The sequence below is a fragment of the Podarcis tiliguerta genome (assembly GCF_965153285.1).
Source record: "Podarcis tiliguerta genome assembly, chromosome: Z".
Taxonomy (NCBI): Eukaryota; Metazoa; Chordata; class Lepidosauria; order Squamata; family Lacertidae; genus Podarcis; species Podarcis tiliguerta.
Genome location: NC_139553.1, coordinates 7,083,048 through 7,102,922, shown reverse-complemented (window position 1 = coordinate 7,102,922; position 19,875 = coordinate 7,083,048). Strand labels below are relative to the sequence as shown.

The 19,875-nt window shown below is 44.6% G+C and overlaps 1 protein-coding gene and 1 long non-coding RNA gene across 4 annotated transcripts in view; one reads left to right on the top strand and one right to left on the bottom strand.

The window, feature by feature from the left end:
- ASTN2 (astrotactin 2) overlaps nucleotides 1-19,875 on the bottom strand; it is a 656,733-nt gene that overhangs the window by 228,102 nt on the left and 408,756 nt on the right. For 2 of the 3 annotated variants that reach the window (XM_083422898.1, XM_083422897.1), the window contains exons 12-13: nucleotides 7,027-7,193; nucleotides 3,891-4,079 (exon numbers count right to left, since the gene is read on the bottom strand). In XM_083422898.1, coding sequence (XP_083279024.1) covers nucleotides 3,891-4,079; nucleotides 7,027-7,193 — 356 coding nt within the window. Of the gene's footprint in view, nucleotides 1-888; nucleotides 997-3,890; nucleotides 4,080-7,026; nucleotides 7,194-19,875 lie in introns of those variants that run through there. The other variant, XM_083422899.1, reaches the window with a different exon arrangement.
- Nucleotides 422-2,262, top strand: LOC310669363. The gene is made up of 2 exons (XR_014507141.1): nucleotides 422-506; nucleotides 1,923-2,262. It is a non-coding gene; the product is annotated as an uncharacterized lncRNA (long non-coding RNA).

The window sequence follows — 19,875 nt, the reverse complement described above, 5'->3', positions numbered from 1 at the left end:
CAGGAAAGCTGAACAAGAATAGGTGACATTAAATAATTCCTTCCTCTATTACCCACCCCCATCCTTTTCTCTCCTGAGCTGCCCCTTTCCTCTGGAACTCCCTGCCACTGCCTTGTCACACTTGTGTTGGCAGAAAACCTGAACCCACAGCTGAAGCACACACAATAAAACTGTATGAAATAATGCAACCATTTTATAGCAATGAGGGAAGAACACAAAACTTCAACACAACAATTTAAGCACCATAATGCACCAGTCGCTACAGAATAGTAGGTGGTGAGGCAGTAGCATGGGATGAAAGCATTCAAAATGCTAGGTAAAGGGTTAATGCTCATCAGGGCTATAGAACTCTGTGCTGTCCTACATCTGAGGCACTTATGTCCATTGGCACAGCAGTGGCAGTTATTAACAGTCTTTTGTATGAGAGCAGCAGGTATTTTTCGTTGTGCTGCTGCCTGCCTCAGTTAGTCAGCCTGCAACACTATTTGTCTTAGAGTCAAGCTTATGTAAGATGTATCAGCAATGTAAATAACACCGGTCTTGTATATTTAATCTAACAAGTACAAGTACACTGAGTAAAAGTTATATGTGGACAAGATGGTTGGACAATGTTCTTGAAACTACCAACATGAATTTGACGAAACTGTGGGAGGCAGTGGAAAACAGGAGTGCCAGGCATGCTCTGGTCCATGGGGTCACGAAGAGTAGGACAAGACTAACTACTAAACAACAACAACAACAAAATTTAAACTTTAAAATGGAGAATGTCTTGCATCGTTTTTATAGGAGGGAAAAGGGAACTAATTAAAGGGTCAAACAACTTGGGATCTCTCCTGCATAACTCTGTAAATGGGAACTAAAGTAATTCCCACAGGTAGCACCGCTCACCTCGTGCTGGTGGAACCAATCCAGTGCTTCTGCTGGTGTGCTTGTACCATGCCAAACTCACCATCACCTTTCCCCCTCACTTTTTCGTCCTGGTAAGCAGCAGTGAGCAGTAACACAACCAGCTCAATGTCAGGTCAAAAGCACCGCCCCATCCTACCATCCTCTGATGAGTAGATTGAATGTACAGCTAACTATGGAACTCAAGCTACACAGATGTGTATATAGTAAACCTGCAACTTATGCAGGGGTTTAAGTTCCTGGGATCGTACCTAAAGTCAAAACTGCACATAGTCAAAACACATTGGGTTCAGTGGTGGGTGGGATTGCCAAAGTTATCTTTTCCAGACACCCACCTCTTTCTGCTATCTATCTATCTATCTATCTATCTATCATCTATCATCTATCTATCATCTATCTATCTATATCTATCTATCTATCTATCTATCTATCATCTATCTATCTATCTATCTATCTATCTATCTATCATCTATCTATCTATCTATCTCTCTATCTATCTATCTATCATCTATCATCTATCTATCTATCATCTATCTATCTATCATCTCAAGTGCGTAAAGCTGAATGCACACAGGTTAAATGTGCATAGTTTTTGGGCTTACTGTACAAGCTCAGTCAAACAATTCACATATTGTGAACTCCAACAATCTGCATCTTTCCTTCTTTAGAATTGTCTGAGCTGTGTTTGAGTCTTTGATCTCGAATTTCCAAAACAACTTTCTGCTTCCCTCATTTTTTGGGTCCGGTTTAGGTTGAGAACCTGCAGGTGCCCATTTACTATAGTTACAATTATTACCATGGAGTGATATAGTTACTCTACAGAGCCATGATGTTCATTTTTTAAATAATAATAATAATTAATATTATTATTAGCATCATCAACAACAAATCTGTCTGCAAATCTGTCCTTTTTCATGGACTACATTCTCTCCCACCCTGACACACGCACACCCTGCCTTCATATTAATTATATTCCACCAGTATTCCATGACTGGTTTTCTTTTTCTGTCTTACAGATTTAACATTGAAGGGATTTCTCCCTAATTATCCTCTGTGGGATTCAGAAATCCAGGCAGCGCCCCTGGCAGCCTCACAAGAACAAGTCATTGCATACTATGACATGAATAGCCTTAAGATTTGCATCATCATCAACCTTTCTCAAGTGAAGAGGATGGGGGAGTATGGGTTGCTGAATCAGCATTGGACTTGGAGGGAATCTAAAAGCGCCATCTGTTGTTGATGCAGCAAGCTCTTACTGCCTGTGATTCCAGCTTAGCAGTAAGATACCAGAATGAAACTGAGTACTTTCAACCATAAAGAAAAGGGAGTAATAACAACAGGAAAGTTTTTAATGTTGGATATTTTGTTGAGTTTTTAATATTTTGTTGTGAGCTGCCCAGAATGGCTGCAGCAACCCAGTTAGATGGGCGGCATGCTATTATTATTATTATTATTATTATTATTATTATTATTATTATTATTAACTCTCATGTGCTTAATGGATAGGGTTTCTATTTTCTTCCTATTTTAATGACTCCACAAAAGGAAGCACCTGGCTTTTAGACTGAGGAGACTGGGCTTTTCCCTACAATAAAATCAGCTACTCCAAACCCAGTTTGAATTTAAAAGAACAGAGGGAAAGTGGAACGGAAGCCAGATCATTCTTTAGGCTCAGTGCATGCCATTCAATCAACATCCTCTTTTTAAAATCAGATGTGACCTTTAAACTTCAAAAAAGAAAAAGAAAACATTACATATATGTACAGTGGTGCCCCGCAAGACGAATGCCTCGCAAGATGGAAAACCCGCTAGACGAAAGGGTTTTCCGTTTTTCAATGCGCTTCGCAGGACGAATTTCTCTATGGGCTTGCTTCGCAAGATGAAAATGTCTTGCGATTCTTGCGATTTTTTTTCACTCCCCACCCCCTTTTTCTAAGGCGCTAAGCTGCTAATAGCCTTTTAGCAGCTAATCCGCTAATCCCTTAAACCTTTAATAGCCGCTAATAGCTGCTAAACCACTAATAGCGCTAATCCGCTAATTGGGTTGCTTCGCAAGACGAAAAAACCGCTAGACGAAGAGACTCGCGGAACGGATTAATTTCGTCTTGCGAGGCACCACTGTATCCTTCCTCAAAGGACCTTAGAAAGGTATAAAAGAGCTTTGCAGTCTTCCATCCCCTAGGTCAATTTATTTGGTCTAAGCTTAGAACTGGGCACTCTGCACTGCTGTACTCATACTAAGAGTTATAGCATATGATATCTAGAGCAGAATCTGGAATCTCAGCACAAACGTGAGAGTGTATGAAAGTATTCAGCCAAAAAATGGATAAATATAAGACAATTTAGTTGTTGTAATTGTGGGGGATTATCTGAGGAACTATATGTATACACCTGTCACCCCCTTCTTCAATAGATAAAGCTGGGGATTCCGGGGGGGATGGTGCTCAGAACCGCCCCAGAAGCACCTAAACCACTAAAAGAATTTCCATAAGAAGAGTCCATGAAGCCAGTACACTCTGGTTCATGGACATCATGTTTGGCTTCTTCTGACTCACTGGGTTCTGTATCAGAAACTGCAGAGCAAAGGGAATTCAGGATACTTTGCAGAATCTGGGAGTTTTCGACTTTTTGACACACACAAACCCTCCTGTCCAGATGCATATGCATCTGCCCTGCCAACCTAGCAGTTCGAAAGCACGTCAAAGTGCAAGTAGATAAATAGGTACCACTCCGGTGGGAAGGTAAACGACACTTCCAAGTGCTGCTCTGGTTTCGCCAGAAGCGGCTTAGTCATGCTGGCCACATGACCTGGAAAAACTGTCTGCGGACAAACGTCGGCTCCCTTGGTCAGTAAAGCGAGATGAGCGCCACAACTGCAGTGTCGTTCACAACTGGACTTAACTGTCAGGGGTCCTTTACCTTTTTTTATATACCCAGCAAATGCACATTGTAACAAAAACTGGTTGAGGGCAAACAAGGCCTACCTGAAGGTCATCTGGAAGACCTGCCCTTGGTTGACATGCTGGGTCCTGTTGTTGTAGCCATGCAGCATCTCTCCAAAGAGGGTATCATTGAACTTCACATCTGGCTTAAGACACTTGGGGCCCTCACAGATGTCTGACAGCATGAGACATGATTTGCCATCTGGTGCCAGCCTGTATTCCTCAACACAGCTGAGAACCAAACACAAAAAGATACATCAGATATGCACAAACAGCAAACAACAAAAGTCAGTTCCAGATAAAATCTATCACGTTGTTTCTTTTTTGGGGGGGGGTGGTGGCAGGAGTAGGTGAAATGGGCCAGCACAATGGTGCAGCATAAATATTAAATCTGATGCACCAAAGTGAGGCACCGAAATAAGGAACAGCACATGGGACCCTGTGTGTGAAAGAGATTAAAAATGAGAGGAAAGTATATACCAAAGGCTTGGCTAAAACCAGGACCAGCGTGAAGATTGTGGGAAGGGTTTGTCAGCAAAATGCACTTTAGTAGGTCCCTTTTATTTTGGTTCACTTATTTAGAAGACAAAGGCAGTGGCAATGCTCAGATGAGCATCAGAGAGGAGCTGCCATTTTAACACTATACTAGGGCAATTTGGAGTTGAGTAGAGCACAGTGGGAGGATGTGGAGAATGTAAAGCTGCCCCCCCTGACAGGCATCTGTGGTGGCCCCTGTCAGCATGCTGGAGCTGTAGCAGCTTCCTGAGGGTGCAATAGGCTTACATGAAGTCTGCTTTAACAATATGGACCAGACAGCTATTTAACAGTTGCATAGTTGAAGTCATATGAAAATCCCTGAGTAAGTTAAGTGCACCACATAGCATGTTACAGAATGGGCAGAAAAACCTCACATGTAAAAGTGGGCTTAGCCAGAGAAAACCAAACCAAACATTACAGGAATAAAAACCGGTCACTGAATACCAGTAACAAAGACAGTAAGAGTTGCTCTAGCAAAGAGACTGAACTATGAATCATGAAGTTCCTGGTTTGACTCTTGTTTCTGCCATGAAATCACAAGGTGGCCTTAGGCAAGCCACACTTCATAGCCTCAGTTGCCCCATCTTTAATATGAGAAATTATACAGTATTGATTTATTTTACAGGGCTGTTCTAAATACTGTACTTTGAACAGTGTTTAATGGGTTAACACTGGTGTTAAATATTCCTACTATGAAGAAAATGACAATCTGCACAAATTTTTACATTATGCATTGTTGCTGTGAAATAAACAAAAATGATATTAGATATGTGTCTATAAATGTTTCTTGGACAAAAGTCACGTGAATTCCCAGCTATGATTTAAGGCTTTCCTCATGTGTTCCTAAGAATAATTTCAAAAGCCATTTTGCAGAAGAAACAATTCCTCTGAAGGGGGGGGGGGGACCGACCTCAGTGCTGTTGAAGAAATGTCAGCTTGCAGAAACTGCTGCTGGGATTGCTAAGAGTACACCTGTCCTTCATATACCACCATGTGGTGGGATGGGAGGTTGATCACAGAGCAGATCTTCATGCAAATGAGCTGTCTAGTCTCGCTTCAGCACCATGGGGGTGGGGGAAACTAGCACCTCCAATGCTCTTTGTGGGGTGCTCCTTGTGAGGTGGTAAGAACTGCATTTGGAAAACTCTGTTCTGGAGCCTAACTAAACCCTCTGATGTTATTTCACAATGTGTTCCTTGACAGAAAAGCAGCAAGCAACCAGTCAGCCTTCAGGTATTATTGGACTCCAACTCCCATCAACCCCAGCCAGCATGGCAATGATCAGGGGTGATTGGAGCTGTAGCCCAGCAATATCTGAAGGGCAAATAGTTTGACACACTTGTTACAGCAGAACCCTCACCAAAGCGATAGCGGGGAGGAAAGGATTAGCCCAATCTGCCTCATCCCTTAAATCAAACATTTCTTCTTATATTTTGGCATTCTCTTCTCTAACCCCACTTCCAAATTATGTCTCAACTGAAGAAATATTAGTCAGCTGTTCAAGTAGTTAATTGATTCAAACTGCATTCTTCTTTTCATAAGGGGACACAAGTTCTAGAGCGGTGGAATGTTGAAAGTGTGCCGATTCTTCTGCTCCATGCCAATCCACATGGAATCAGAACAGTCTACAATCTTTTCATTGCTGGATTTGAAAGCAAAACTTTGATGGGCTGGCTGCTTCACTGGAGCTATCAGCCTTCCCACAGGATGCACATTCCTCTTTACTTTTCTGTGCCGAGAAAGAAAGCAATAGACACATGCACGAAAAAGCTAGTTGATGAACTCAAAGCCCCAGGGAGCCATGAAGGGCTGGGACACAGCAAAATCTCGGCTGCCTGAGCACCTGGATGTGTCAGGAATTGACAGATGTTCCTTGGAGTTACATTTCGGAATGTGCTTCTCCACAGCACAAATCCACACCTAACATTCCTTTGAAGGTCAAAGTGGTATTGAGGCAGCAACAGCTGCTGCCACAAGCCAAAGAAACAAAATCTGTGGGGAATTTGGCACTTGAGGGGAAAAGGGATGCAGTGATCACCCCATGTCCCTCTGCTCTGGGGAATGTGGCCAGCTGAAATCCACCAACCCAAAGCTATGAGAAGCTCCCTCCTCTGGGTGCTCCTTGCATCCTTTATCTCAGAGGCAAGGCAAGGTGTCCAAGTCCAAAGCCCACAGCAAAGCTAGGGGACAAGCTACATCTTTAAACGCAAACCAGCTCTGACAGTTGTGCTGACCCCTCTTCCACCAACATGACTTCACAGCAACAATGCATAAAAGGGCTGGGGTGTGCAAAAGTGACAGGCTCCAGATGGAACAAGGCAGCATGACACTGAGAATTTGTGGGTGGTGATAGCGGTCATGTTAACAGTCACTTCCAGACCTCCCTTTAAAGTGACATATCGAAAGTTCATCAGACAACAGCAGTAGCAGCTTCCAGAAGTGGTGCATTTCCCCATAAGGTGTCCATCTACCAACTACCTTACTTTGTCTGCTGAATCCACAGTGTTTTGTGTTGGCTTGAGCTTCTATATCACATTTGCTTAGCCAGGCAGGAATGTTCAAAAAGCAAGCATACAAAAGGCTTTGAGACTGCAATCCATTGAATTTGTACCCACCAACACCTCTTGCCCATGGGACTCACCCGCAGAACATATGGATGGTGCTGGACATGGGTTCTGATGGGAGAGGGAGGGTCTGCTGAAGACACAGTTGCTCACAGCCACCATTGAAGCCATCTGAGCAGTCAATTCCCTTGGAGTAGTCGTAGCAACCAGTGCCATCCTTCATGGGCCTCAAATCCTCAGGGCACTGCATTGAGAAGGGAAGGATACAGTTAAGGAAGAGGGGAGCATTACTCTCTCCAAGTTGGACACCTTTATACCACTGAGATGCCTACTATTGTAGGAAAGGTGTAGAACACAAGGTGTTTGTATTACGCCTTCAGAAGGCAAGGGAAGTTAGGTCCCCAAATGATGCTATCACTTCCAGGAACAGCAATACTTTACAGCTGGTGCTTAGGTCTATGTGAAGCATCGTCCATCAATAGCACTCATGCTTTAAAAGCCTGCACAAACTAGAAGAACAACAGTCACTTGTGCAAGAGGGCTGATAGTACCAGGAGATGTACTCTGAAGGGAAGAGGTTAAGATTAAAAAGTGTTGTCAATGGGTAACTCACCTGTGCATTAGAACCCAATATGAGTTCTAACGTAATGCTTACAGATTGTCATTATTCCACAGCAGAATTCAATCACATACCGGCAAATTCAGGTTGTACAGTTACACCTTGTACAACAAACTCACTTCCCCCAAAAGAGCTAACATTTTTGCAGCAAGGACAGTGATGAGAAAATGCACTGGAAAGCGTGAGATAACACTATCTTCATGCAACATTGTCCAACCACCTCAGAAAGAAATCAGGTTAAATGCTCACTAAAATGCCAACACTATCTAACCTCCCTGCAAACAAATCAGGGTGAATGCTCAATAAATAGATTGTCTGGAATGGATTCTAAGTAACAGAAATGAGTTTGAACACCTCTTCTCTCCTAGATTTATTTTCTACCTGAGTTTCTACTATTAATTGCACATACCTATTTAAGAAAGTCTTCCTGCCGGGGTTCAATGTGAAAGTCATATTGAAAGGAGAAGATGCAACTCAGCAGTGACTGCTCTCATGAAGGATGCAAAAATGCTGAGAACAATAGAAATGGGCTATACCTGGGTCAGTATCCTTTAGGATGGGGATTGAGAACCTGTGGTCCTCCCAATGTTGCTGAATTCCCAACTCCCATCACCATCCCTGACTATTGGCCAGGCTGACTGGGGCTGATGTGAGTTGGAATCCAGCAGCATCTGGAGGACCACATGGTTCCCATCCTTACTCCAAGGGCTCAGCTAGATCGCTAAAGAAAAAGCTATTTACAGTGGTACCCTGGGTTAAGTACTTAATTCGTTCCGGAGGTCTGTTCTTAACCTGAAACTGTTCTTAACATGAAGCACCACTTTAGCTAATGGGGCCTCCTGCTGCCACCGCACAGCCAGAGCATGATTTCTGTTCTCATCCTGAAGCAAAGTTCTTAACCCGAGGTACGATTTCTGGGTTAGTGGAGTCTGTAACCTGAAGCGTCTGCAACATGAAGCATATGTAACCCGAGGTACCACTGTTTATGTGTTGTATATGCGATAAACGGACCTGGGTGGCGCTGTGGGTTAAACCACAGAGCCTAGGACTTGCCGATCACAAGGTTGGCAGTTCGAATCCCCGCAACGGGGTGAGCTCCCATTGCTCTGTCCCTGCTCCTGCCAACCTAGCAGTTTGAAAGCATGTCAAAGTCCAAGTAGATAAATAGGTACCACTCCAGCGGGAAGGTAAATGGCATTTCCGTGTACTGCTCTGGTTCGCCAGAAGTGACTTAGTCATGCTGGCCACATAACCTGGAAGCTGTACGCCAGCTCCCTTGGCCAATAAAGCAAGATGAGCGCCGCAACCCCGGAGTCGGTCACGACTGGACCTAATGGTCAGGGGTCCCTTTACCTTTACCGTTATGCGAGTAACACTGTGCCAGCAGATGGAGCTATGGAGTCCAGTTTTCCCTACTGGATTTCACTGTTTAAATTTACAATACGTTTAACAGTTCAGGAATGACCAAACGTGGCCCTCCAGCTGCTTTGGGACTACAATTCCCATCATCCCTGACTACTGGTCCTGTTAGCTAGAGATGATGGAAGTTGTAGTCCCAAAACAGCTGGAGGGCCAAGTTTGGCCATGCCTGGTTTAACTGAAAGCTTCTTGGATTTGTCTAGATCCAGCCTATGAGGCATCCTCCTCTCTCAGGCAGAGAGAGGCATTCTTCCATCTCTTGCAACAGGATCTGGAGGGCCACACATCCCCCATTCCTGCTCTAGAGTATTTCTGTTGAAAATAGCAAGGAGTAGGCAAGTGTGTGTGCCCGCACACACATGTACGCACGCACGCACGCGCGCACACACATTAATTCACCTGGGTACCTGGTCTCTCGTCTATTATTAGAGGTTCTAAACTACTATCATGCTGAAAATGTGACCCACATTTTAAATTTCTGTTTTGCAGCAAGCTCTGCCTGTCCCAAATAATTAAAGCAGACAACTACCCAGCAACATCAATCCATAGACATCCTTATTAAGCAACGCTTCTATTCCACTTGAATTTTCTATCAACTGAGAGAGAAATAATAATAAGTTAAAAGCAGAAAGCTGACCAGTTATCTGGAGAGCAAGAGAAAGATAATAAATGTAGCCTAATAGCAGTTCCAAATTAAGGATGCATTACAGAATTCCTGAAGATGGGGTAAACAACAGCCAGTCCAGAGATGCATGATGGTTGGCTATAAACTGCCTGTCAAGTGAAGGAAAAGTCATAAAACTGCTACATTTTCTGTGTTGCTTTTTTCAAGGAAGAAAATAAAGGAAAACAAATTGGGAAGGGCTGCAGTTCAGTGACAGAGCATCCATCTTGCAGGTCTAATCCCTGGCATCTTCAGGCAGAGCTGAGGAAGAGTTCCTGCCTGAAACCCTGAGCCTCTGCCAGTCCGTGTACATGATACTGAGCTAGATGGATCAAAGGTTTGACTCACTTTGACAAGAGTTTCCTATGTTCCTAAAAATACTTCTCTGTGACCACAACCCCCTATATCAGACATGTCCAACAGGTGGATCGTGATCTACCAGTAGATCACTGGACATCTGTGGTAGATCACTGGCTCCCCCCAAAGAAGCTCAACAACTTTGTCCTGAACCCCCCCAAAATGGGGTAGTTCACTGCCAGTTTTTAACTCTGTAAGTAGATCACAGTCTCTTGGGAGTTGGCCACCCCTGCCCTGTATAAAGGGAACCTTGAGCCCAGGGGCCAAATGCAGCCCTCCAGGCCTTTCCACCTGGCCCTCAGAACTCTCCTCATGCCATGCCCCCTCTCTCTACAAGCAACATCCTGCATTGATTCTGCATGGTGCCCTAAGTGTTTTTGCCTGGCTGGAATGTGTCCCTGAACTCTGATAATACCGCTTGAGTGCTTGGATGCAGGTCAGAGAGAGGTGTGCAACTGCATGTCAAAACTGTCCTATTATACAAATGTTAAAATTATGTTTGTTGCTCCACTCATTTTTGCCTCTGGCTTCACCTGCCACTGGCCTGTGGCCTGTGGCAGGATGCCCAGAAGGGAATGTAGCCCCTCAGGGGTGGGGGAACACAGAAGATCTCATCTCTAGTCTGTTGCCTGGACAGCTTCTTCTTTGAATGCCCATTGGTGCTGCTGCTAAAGGACTGGCTGCCATGTTTTAGAAGCCCCAAGCCTAAGGATCTCCAGCCCATTGGTCCATCTGCCCCTCACTTGCTTCCCCGGGCTGAAAGGAACTTTCCAAGGTCCCAGGCATGTACCCTTCTTTCTAAAAAAGAAATTAACATTTATTTGATACATTTACATCCCATCTTTTTCTCTGTTCAAGGTGGTATATGTGGTTTCCCCACTACTCAACTTATCCTCACCACAACCCTGTGAGGCAGGCTGGGTTCAGAGGCAGTGACTGGCCCAAGGCCACCCAGTGAGCTTCGTGACCAAACAGGGATTTGAACCCTGGACTCCCAGGTCCTAGCCTGACACTCTAAACCACATTGGCTCGCCACTCTCACTACCTTAGCTATGATCCATCTTCCCCAGTGTTGTCTACTGAATGGCAGGTGACCTCTAGTCCAGGAGAGGTGAGCCTGCGGCTCTCCAGATGTTGCTGGCCTCCAGCTCCCATCAGTCATAGCCATTGCAGCTAGTGGTCAGGGGTGTTGATGGGGGTTGTAGTCTGACACCTGAAAGGTGAAAGTCTATGTATATGTGTAAAGACATCTTTTTATCAAGCATAGTGGTACCTTGGGTTACAAACGCTTTGGGTTACAAATGCTTTGGGTTACAAACTCCCCTAACCCAGAAGTAGTACCTCGGGTTCAGAACTTTGCCCCAGAATGAGAACGAAAATCATGTGGTGGTGGCGCAGCAGCAGCGGGAGGTCCCGTTAGCGAAAGCGCGCCTCAGGTTAAGAACGGTTTCGGGTTAAGAATGGACCTCTGGAGCGAATTAAGTTCGTAACCCGAGGTACCACTGTAAAGATGTTTTAAATCAATGAGTATTATTATGTTTTTTAGCCCTTATTTATTGGTTTATATTAAACAGCAAAAGCAGACATTATGCACAAAAGGGAAAACGGACAGTATTTGTAATTTGAGTAATTGATTTAAAAATTACAGAACAAGTCTGAGTGTATTTTATTGGGAACAGTTAATAAAGCAACCAAAATTTAGAAATGCAACACAGGCCAGCAGTTTGCTTCCCTGCCTTTCAAAAGCACCTGCTTCTGACAATTTCTTAATCTTCCTTTCCTGAATGTATTGAATAAAACATGAACTACACTAGGCTTATCAATGATGTTACATTCTACAAGTGAGCTGAGACACCACCAGTTTGTGCCTGTGTGTAAGAGAGAATTAATATCATGCATATTGAAAAGCATCTTAGCTGAGAGTCCTGGAAGACCTGCTTCCTGCCTTGCTGGCCATTTTCCACCTGGCCTAGAAGGGAGGGGCCCTGACTGACTCCAGCTGCAAGAGCTGAGGCTGTTGAACAAACTATTGGGCTGGGGTATTGTTTAGGGGGGTTGGGGGGGCTTGTTGTGGTTATTATTTTTTGAATCTTTGTTTTGGATCTTATAATGATTTATGTGGAAATTATTCAATTTGGTTTTGTACCTTTTTGATGTTTCGTTTATTGTTTATGACTACTTTTAAGGTTTGTATTATGTATTTCTTTTTCAAGTTGTAGGACACCTTGAGCATGGTTTTGGCTATGGAAAGGCAACATACAAATAAAATGATGTGTCTGTGTCTGTCTGTATTCATATTGAAGTGTGTGTCCGTGTGTGTGTGCACATTCAGATATGAAGCTTACTGAATAGTTACGGGCATCTTGCAGTCTCTCACCCTCATCAGGGAAGAACCATCTTCCTGAGTTTCAGGCTCTTTTGTTTCAGGAAGGTTTCAGGAAGCTGGTAAGACCTAGATGCACCTTAGCTTGCCTTGAAGGGTTGTTATGAGGAGCAGTGGGACTCCTGAAAAGCTTGATAGATGAGACAAACAATATGTGTACTGGATGAGGGCCAGTTCTGAGGAAAGAGGGCCTGTTCTTCTGACTTGATTAATGGAAATATGAGTTTGCACAGATCAGTTTGTCTTATACTCCCCTGCCACTGACCCCTTCATGGGACATCTACATCTCCCCTCTGAGATTCTGAGAGACAGAGAGAGAGAGAGCACAAGAGTTGGGTGGTGGAAAAACTCCTGGCAGCAATTCAGGGCCCGCAGTAATATATTTATTGGTTAAATAAACCTGTATCATCATGATTAATTTAATATCTGCAAACTATTTCGTACTTCTAAATGCTCGTTCTTTTAATTGCAAGCTGTTAATCATCTCAGCTCAAGGGACCACATGCGCCAAGAAGCTTCGGGGATTCTGCCAAACAGCAGGGGCCTGTGAAGTAGGTTAAACAAGTCAGCAGAAGACATCCTATAACTGTGCACAGGCTTGGAGAGACTGGGACAGACTGTCAAGTGCTCCCTTCCTATGTGACACAACCAATCAGCAGCTCTTCCAAGAAAGCTGGGAAGCACCACAGAGCCTTCACTTGCACCACGTTGCACTATTTGTGCCCACTCCTCCACTAACTTACCACTATTAGGCTCTTCCTTAAACTGAGGAGCTAGATCTTGGCTTTGTTTCCTTTGTCTTCATTAGGCAATTCACAAGCAGGCGCCACAACCAAATGCTGCAGTGTAGTGTTTGTGGCTACTTGGCATGTCCAGCCCTCACTGGACCACTGCTGTTTTTGCCTGTTCCTTCCCACCTGCCTCCTACACTGTTGCCTTTTGTACTTCTGCAAACCAGGGTTCCCTGACACAAGCTGGTTATCCCCTCATTTTCCAGTGGCCATGCATGGGCTGCAAACTCACTGGCAACTCAGTTAGAACACACAGTCTGTAGTTAATGGACCTTTAATTACTCAACAGACATTCCCATGGTTTGTAAAAAGTTTCTTGGTGACTTTTTGGCCTTCATCCTGAACAATCTGGACCAAGAAAAAGAAGGGGGGAGCATACTTGGTTGAATTATATTTTAGCTCTGACATCAATTACATTTTCTGAGGGAGCATTTAATGCCCAGCATTGACTGTTCCCACATACCTGCTCTTCTGCGGGTGCAAAGCAAATGATACTCATGCCTATTTCCTGAGATTGCCTGAAGAACCCTATCAGTTATAGCTCACATTGATCAGTCTGCCTTGAGCAGTAGAGAGGCAATAATTACTGTGAGTTTTAATCAATCCTGCAGCAATTCAGCTGCAGTTCAATTTGTGATCTGCCTCTCTGGTGACATGAGTCTGGGGGAGGGCTAGAAATTATTAGAAAATCAATAGCCACCTCAGCCAATAATTCTTTCTGGATAATCGTGGATGATGCGTCCTTAGTCAATACATCCCCGCAGGAGCTTTCTCCTGGCTGGCTGGCGTGTTGTATGGAGAACAAAGTTTTGCGTGCATTATTTATTCAGACTATAACACAGCTGAGAAGAAGAAAAACTAGGCAGGAGTCTGAACAAATGCTTCGCGTAAGACAAATCATTCACTGATCCCTAGGAAAGGTAAGAAAAACAGCCAAGTCAAACCTCTCCATACATACTGAGGAAACTGATGCCATGGGCAAACCACAGCTTGGTTGTCAGGAATATGCTACAGCAGGGGTGGGGGACTGAATGTGGCCCTACAGGCCTGAATGTGGCCCTACAGGCCTCCCTGGAACCTTTCCTTCACTGGCCCTGCCATGCACAAAATGTGCCCTTAAACTCTGATAATATCTCTAGACTTCCTCGGTGGAGGATGCAGAAGGGTGTGTGCATGTCAGGAACTGGCTGGATGAAGAGGAGTGGTGGTAGGCACCAGCTGAGGAACCTAGAGAAGGAAGGCTTAGAGTCAGGGGATTGGTGGTGGGACACAGAAGAGAGGTCAGAGGAAGAAGATTGGGGGGGTGGATGTCAGATGCTGATGGGGCAACAGAGTTTAGGGAGCAAGGAGAGCAGGGACCAGTTCACACTCCAAGGCTGAAGCTGAGAGGAAGTGTCAATGGACTGCTGAAGAATCCTGGGAGTCTCCCTCTCCAGCTGTGACAAGCTCTCCTCCCTCAGGTCTTCAAAAACACGCATGATAATGAGGAGAGAAGAACAGCTATAGGTGACCAGACATAGTTTGAGACTGCTTGGGCAACATCTGGGAGCAGAGACTTATAGGAAGGGGAAACCCTCAGCCCTGGCAACTGTTCTATAGGGGCAAGACCTGCTAGGAAGTGTTCCTAAACTGTATGCCATTTCCTTGACTACAGAGTTAACTTCACTGACAAACTATGCTTCCTGTGTTCTGACCAGTGTCTAACAGTGTAGCTGGAACTAGGTGAATGCTTTTGAGGCTGATCTAGCAGAGCTCTGCTTAAGTTCTTAGGTTACTCATGTTCACTTGTAAAAATCCTTTGGCAAACTGAGTGAGAACGGAGAACATAAGAAGATTCTGCTGTGTCAGACCAATGGCCTATCTAGTCCAGCATCCTATTCTCACAGTGGCTACCCAGATGCCTATGAGAAGCCTTTAAGCAGAACCTGAACACAACAGTACTTTGCCTATCTGCACTTCCCAGCAACTAGTATTCACGAAGGAAAACTCTGATCTTGAACCTTGGCTGCCTTGAGGGACATCTTTGAGAGAAGAAAAGTTAACCCTACACAAATCCAGAATGGAGTCCTTAAGATGGTGAGATGGTATCTTGTACGCCTCCTTGTAGCAACTCCTGCAGCCGAGCTTTCCTTTGGACCACACCAGTGAGGCTGGGGGGTGGGGTCTTCTCGCCTGGGCAGCCCAAGACCTCCATACACACTATCCAAGCTTGCACCCTGGAGAGGTCACTTTGGTGCTGCTTAACACAGTAGTTTGACTCCCTTCCCCTCCTCGGAGGCACACTCCATTGTCTCTCGAGACAACAGACAGATGCCAACAACAATGCCTCTGGCAGTGGAGATATAACATAGCCAACATGGCTAGTAGCCATTGATAGCCTTGTCCTCCATGTATCTAGTCTAATCCTCATTTAAAGTCACCTTAGTTGGGGGCTATCACTGTTTCCTGTGGGATAAAGTTCCATAGTTTAACTATGCACTGCATGAAGAAGAACTTTCCAGGTTCACTGGATGTCCATGAGTACTAGTGTTGAGAGGGGGGGGGGACTTCTCTATCCACTTCCTGCATGTAATGCATAATTAAAATAAAAAAACCAAAAAACCTCTACCACGTCACCTCTTACTTGCCTATTGTCAAAACCCAAAAGTCCCAAATGATGCAACAGAGAATGGATAAGGCACAAGGGCACACAGTGAATCTCCAACGCACAGATATAAATTCCACCTCAAGCACATTCTCAGAGCTTTGAAGGTATTCCCTCTTCCTAATCAAAGAACTGAACTGTACCAAAGTAATAGTGAAACAACTGGCAAATGAGTTGGAGTGCTCAGAATGCTCACTCAGAATGTCTACCTACATTTTTTTAAAGACATTGGAGCAGGGGTAGTGGTGGTGGTTAAGCTTGATCTTTCATCATTGCCTAGCCATCAGTACAAAAAAAGAAAAGGATGGAGAAAAGAGGTATGGCTATGCTTTTGTCCCCACAGTCAGCAAAAAAATCCTGTAAATGCACACAAATACAGATGTGCTGAGTAAGAGGTTGCCATTTCTAACTTGTCCACTTTTCTTGCAGCAGAGCAGCCATTACAAAGGACGTTCTTCAAGGTCACTAGTGGGAAGAGAATCCTAGAGTTCCCTAAGCAACACATGTCATCTTGAGCAAGCAGCTTGCAAGTGACTGGGGAAACATTCAAACGATCCAATTACATAGGCAGAGTAGTGGTAGTGGTGACTGCGTGGGTCTTCCTCACAAAACTGTCAGCCTGCTGGAAGGGCAGACGGTGCTGATTTTGTAAGAAAAACCCATACAATCAGGTCCCACTTGTGTGGTCTAATCATCCACATATTTCTATGTTCGATCCCAAAGAAGCCCAGGTAGAGCTGTTCTAAAATGCCTGTGAAACCTTGGTGGGTTGCAGTCAGCCAGTGCAAACAACAATCAGTATAGGGGGTAGGCCCAATAATCTGACTTGGTGTAGGCAGCTTACCTTATTCTGTCAGCAGCAAAAGTGGTTCTCATGTGATTGGGAGAACATGTGAAGGGACACTTGGTTTTGGCCGACTGAAAAAAACGAAGGAACCATAGTGCAAAATTCCCTCCTGTAATGTTGCCTTTGTGTCTCCTACCTGATAGCCAGGAATCTGGTGGTTATTCCAAATGATGCCATTGCCATGGTAAATTAACTGAAGGTATTTAGGACTTAGAAAGCAAGATTAAATGAGTCCAAGATGTGAAATACATTGGGCCATTTCCTCCAGAAAATAAACATCCGAACCATTGCCTGTTTATTTCCACTACTTTCAGGAGATACAAAGCTCATTAACAACAAAGGCTGATGATACTGGCTCTACTTTCAAAGATCAGAAATGCCTCATTACTGACACTCTTTCCCAACATGGAAAGGAAAATAAGTGAGCTTAATTGCCTAAAAGGTTTCACTTTTTTATTATTATTAAGCTCAGCTCCTTTCTTCATTATTACACTTGAAAAAGAGTGTTTCCGTGGAGCGTAAATTGCTGCCTTTTCAAATATTCTATCACACCCTCTAAATATTACAAACCATTTTGTTGGCAGTGCTAATAAATGTGCTGGGGAGATGCTCCTGGCACTTACTTCAAAAACACCTGATAGTAAAGAAAGAAGGGAGGGAGGGTTGAAGCAGCAACAAGAAAAGCTTTAGGAAGTTATAGTAGCCTCTTGTAGAAAAATAAATAAGAATAGGGGGTGTTAAGTGGACTTGAATTAAAAAGAATAAAGCATGGGCCTAGATCAAGCATTGTCTGTCTAATAGCACAATGACTCCTACAGAAGAGAAATCCAATGTGACAGTTGCACAAGCAGAAACTTGTGCTACACATTCCACAACAAAGTTATTGTTTTGTGCATTTTCTGGTGAACAACATTCCACTGGTGCAAAATAATAATAATTCACCAGTGCAATAAATACACCACTAAGTGACTTTAGTTTACTGCTACATTAGAGAAACACCATCACCTGCAAGGAAACAGCCTGCTGAGGGATGCTGGGAACTAGACAAAGTTCCCTCTTTAGTACCTTGTTAGCACCATTTGATATCAAAGGAAAACAGCTGCTGCTACCACTATGGATCAGCTTCACTGCATATCAAACAACCTCCTTATCAAATTACCAGCATCCTTAAAAAAAAACAGGAGCCAGCAGGGTGCCAGCTTTGGGGGTTTAGGCAGCTGACAATGTAGGAGATGAAACCAGCCATGGAGTATTTGAGGGCTGGCTTGGCACAGCTGGCTCCATTTACCCTCCGCACCCTGCCAAGTAAACACTCAGAGAGGGTGCAGGAGAAGAATGCAACAGGCATGTGCCCTTCGATCCTAGCCTCACCTTTGCGAAGCTACGGTGCTTCTCATGCTGCCCTCCCCAAGCTGCTTTGTGAGGCTGGGATCTGATAAGATCCCAGACAAAACTGTGCAGGGCTGGCTCAGGGAGGGTGGCATGAGTGGCCAAAATGCCCCACCCAAAATGTGCTGGGGGAAATCACCCTGGCTGCACACAAACAGACACCCCCTCCCATGCTACACCCCTGGTTGAAACAAGCCTTGCTGCATGATTGGGGCCAGAACTGAATGGCATGCTGAGGCTTAACACAGAAACGTAATAATAGAATTGTAGAGTTGGAAGGGACGCCAAGGATCACGTAGTCCTACCCGCTGCAGCACAGGAATCTCAGCTAAACTATCCATGACAGATGGCCATCCAACAGCTGCTTAAAAGCTTCCAAGGAAGGAAAGTCCACAACTTCCTGAGGGAGACTGATGAGCATCCCCTCAATTCCTTCCCCTCAATTCCTTCACCCAAGTCATTTATAAAGATGTTGAACAACAATGGGCCCAGGACAGAACCTTGAGGCACCCCTCTTGTCATTTTTTCACAGGATGACAAGGAACCATTAATGTATGATACCAGATTTTTTTCCAATGAATCTGGGAACCCCCTTTTTTTTTTAAGCTGAGTAGCAACAGGGAGTCAGTAGTAGGGATGGAAAGGTAAAAGACCCTGGGCCCAAGCACACATGCATATTGTATAAAGGTGCAAAGCCCTTCTTTCACACCCTGTGAAACATAAATGCACAGAGTTTTTAAAAAACTGGGCAATGCCCGCCCTCCCACCCGCAACTCCCTAGCCTCCCCAGATCAGTCAAAACAAAGGGGAAAGGGGGCAGGAGATCTGTACCGCCGGACGTCGCCGGACTTCAGCAGTGGCAGCAGCAGTCAGCAGCCCGGAGCCAGCCTGGTAGCGCAGTTGGCTCTGGTTGGCTTCAGGAGCTGCTCACTGCCGTGGTGCCTGCCATTTTTTCTCACTGTAAGTCCACACAAGACACATCGTATAGGGACTTCTGGGGAGGAAAAATGGTGGGCACCATGGCAGCGAGCAGCTCCTGAGGCCAACAAGAGCCAACTGCGCTACCGGGTTGGCTCTGGGCTGCTGAGGCTGCCACTGCCACATTTCTCGGGGACATATTTGCAAATCTGGGGACATTCCAGGGACGGAATTCGTCTGAGGACAGATTTGCAAATCCGGGGACTGTCCCCAGGAACCGGGGACATCTGGTAACCCTACGTTAATGAGTACTCTTTGGGTTCGGTCCATCAACCAGTGACAAATCCACCTAACAATTACCTTGTTCAACCCACATTTTACCAGCTTCCTCAACAGAATATCATGGAGCCTAACTGAAATCAAGATGCACTACATCCACAGCATTCCCCTGTTCCACCAAGCCCATAACTCTATCAAAAAAGAAATGAGATCCAACTGGCATGACTTGCTTTTCAGAGTCTTAGTAATCATAGCATTCTTTTCTAAATGTTCACAGACCTACTGTTGACTTATCTGTTCTAGGACCTTTCCTGATATCAATGTCAAACCCACCAGTCAGTAGTTACCTGAGACTACTTTCTTTCCCCCCTTTTGAAGATGGGGGCAATATTTGCCAATCTCCAGTCTGCAGGACCTTACCTGTTCTCCAAGAATTCTCAAAGATTATAGACAAAGGCTCTGAAATTACATCTGCAAGCTCCTTTTGTACCCTCGGATGCAGCTCATCAGGCTCTGGAGATATGAATTCATTTAAATACTCCCTTCTCATTGAGTATTTCTGATCATGCCCAGATTGTGTGTCTGACTACACTCAGCTTTCCCTTGCCTCTGTTTC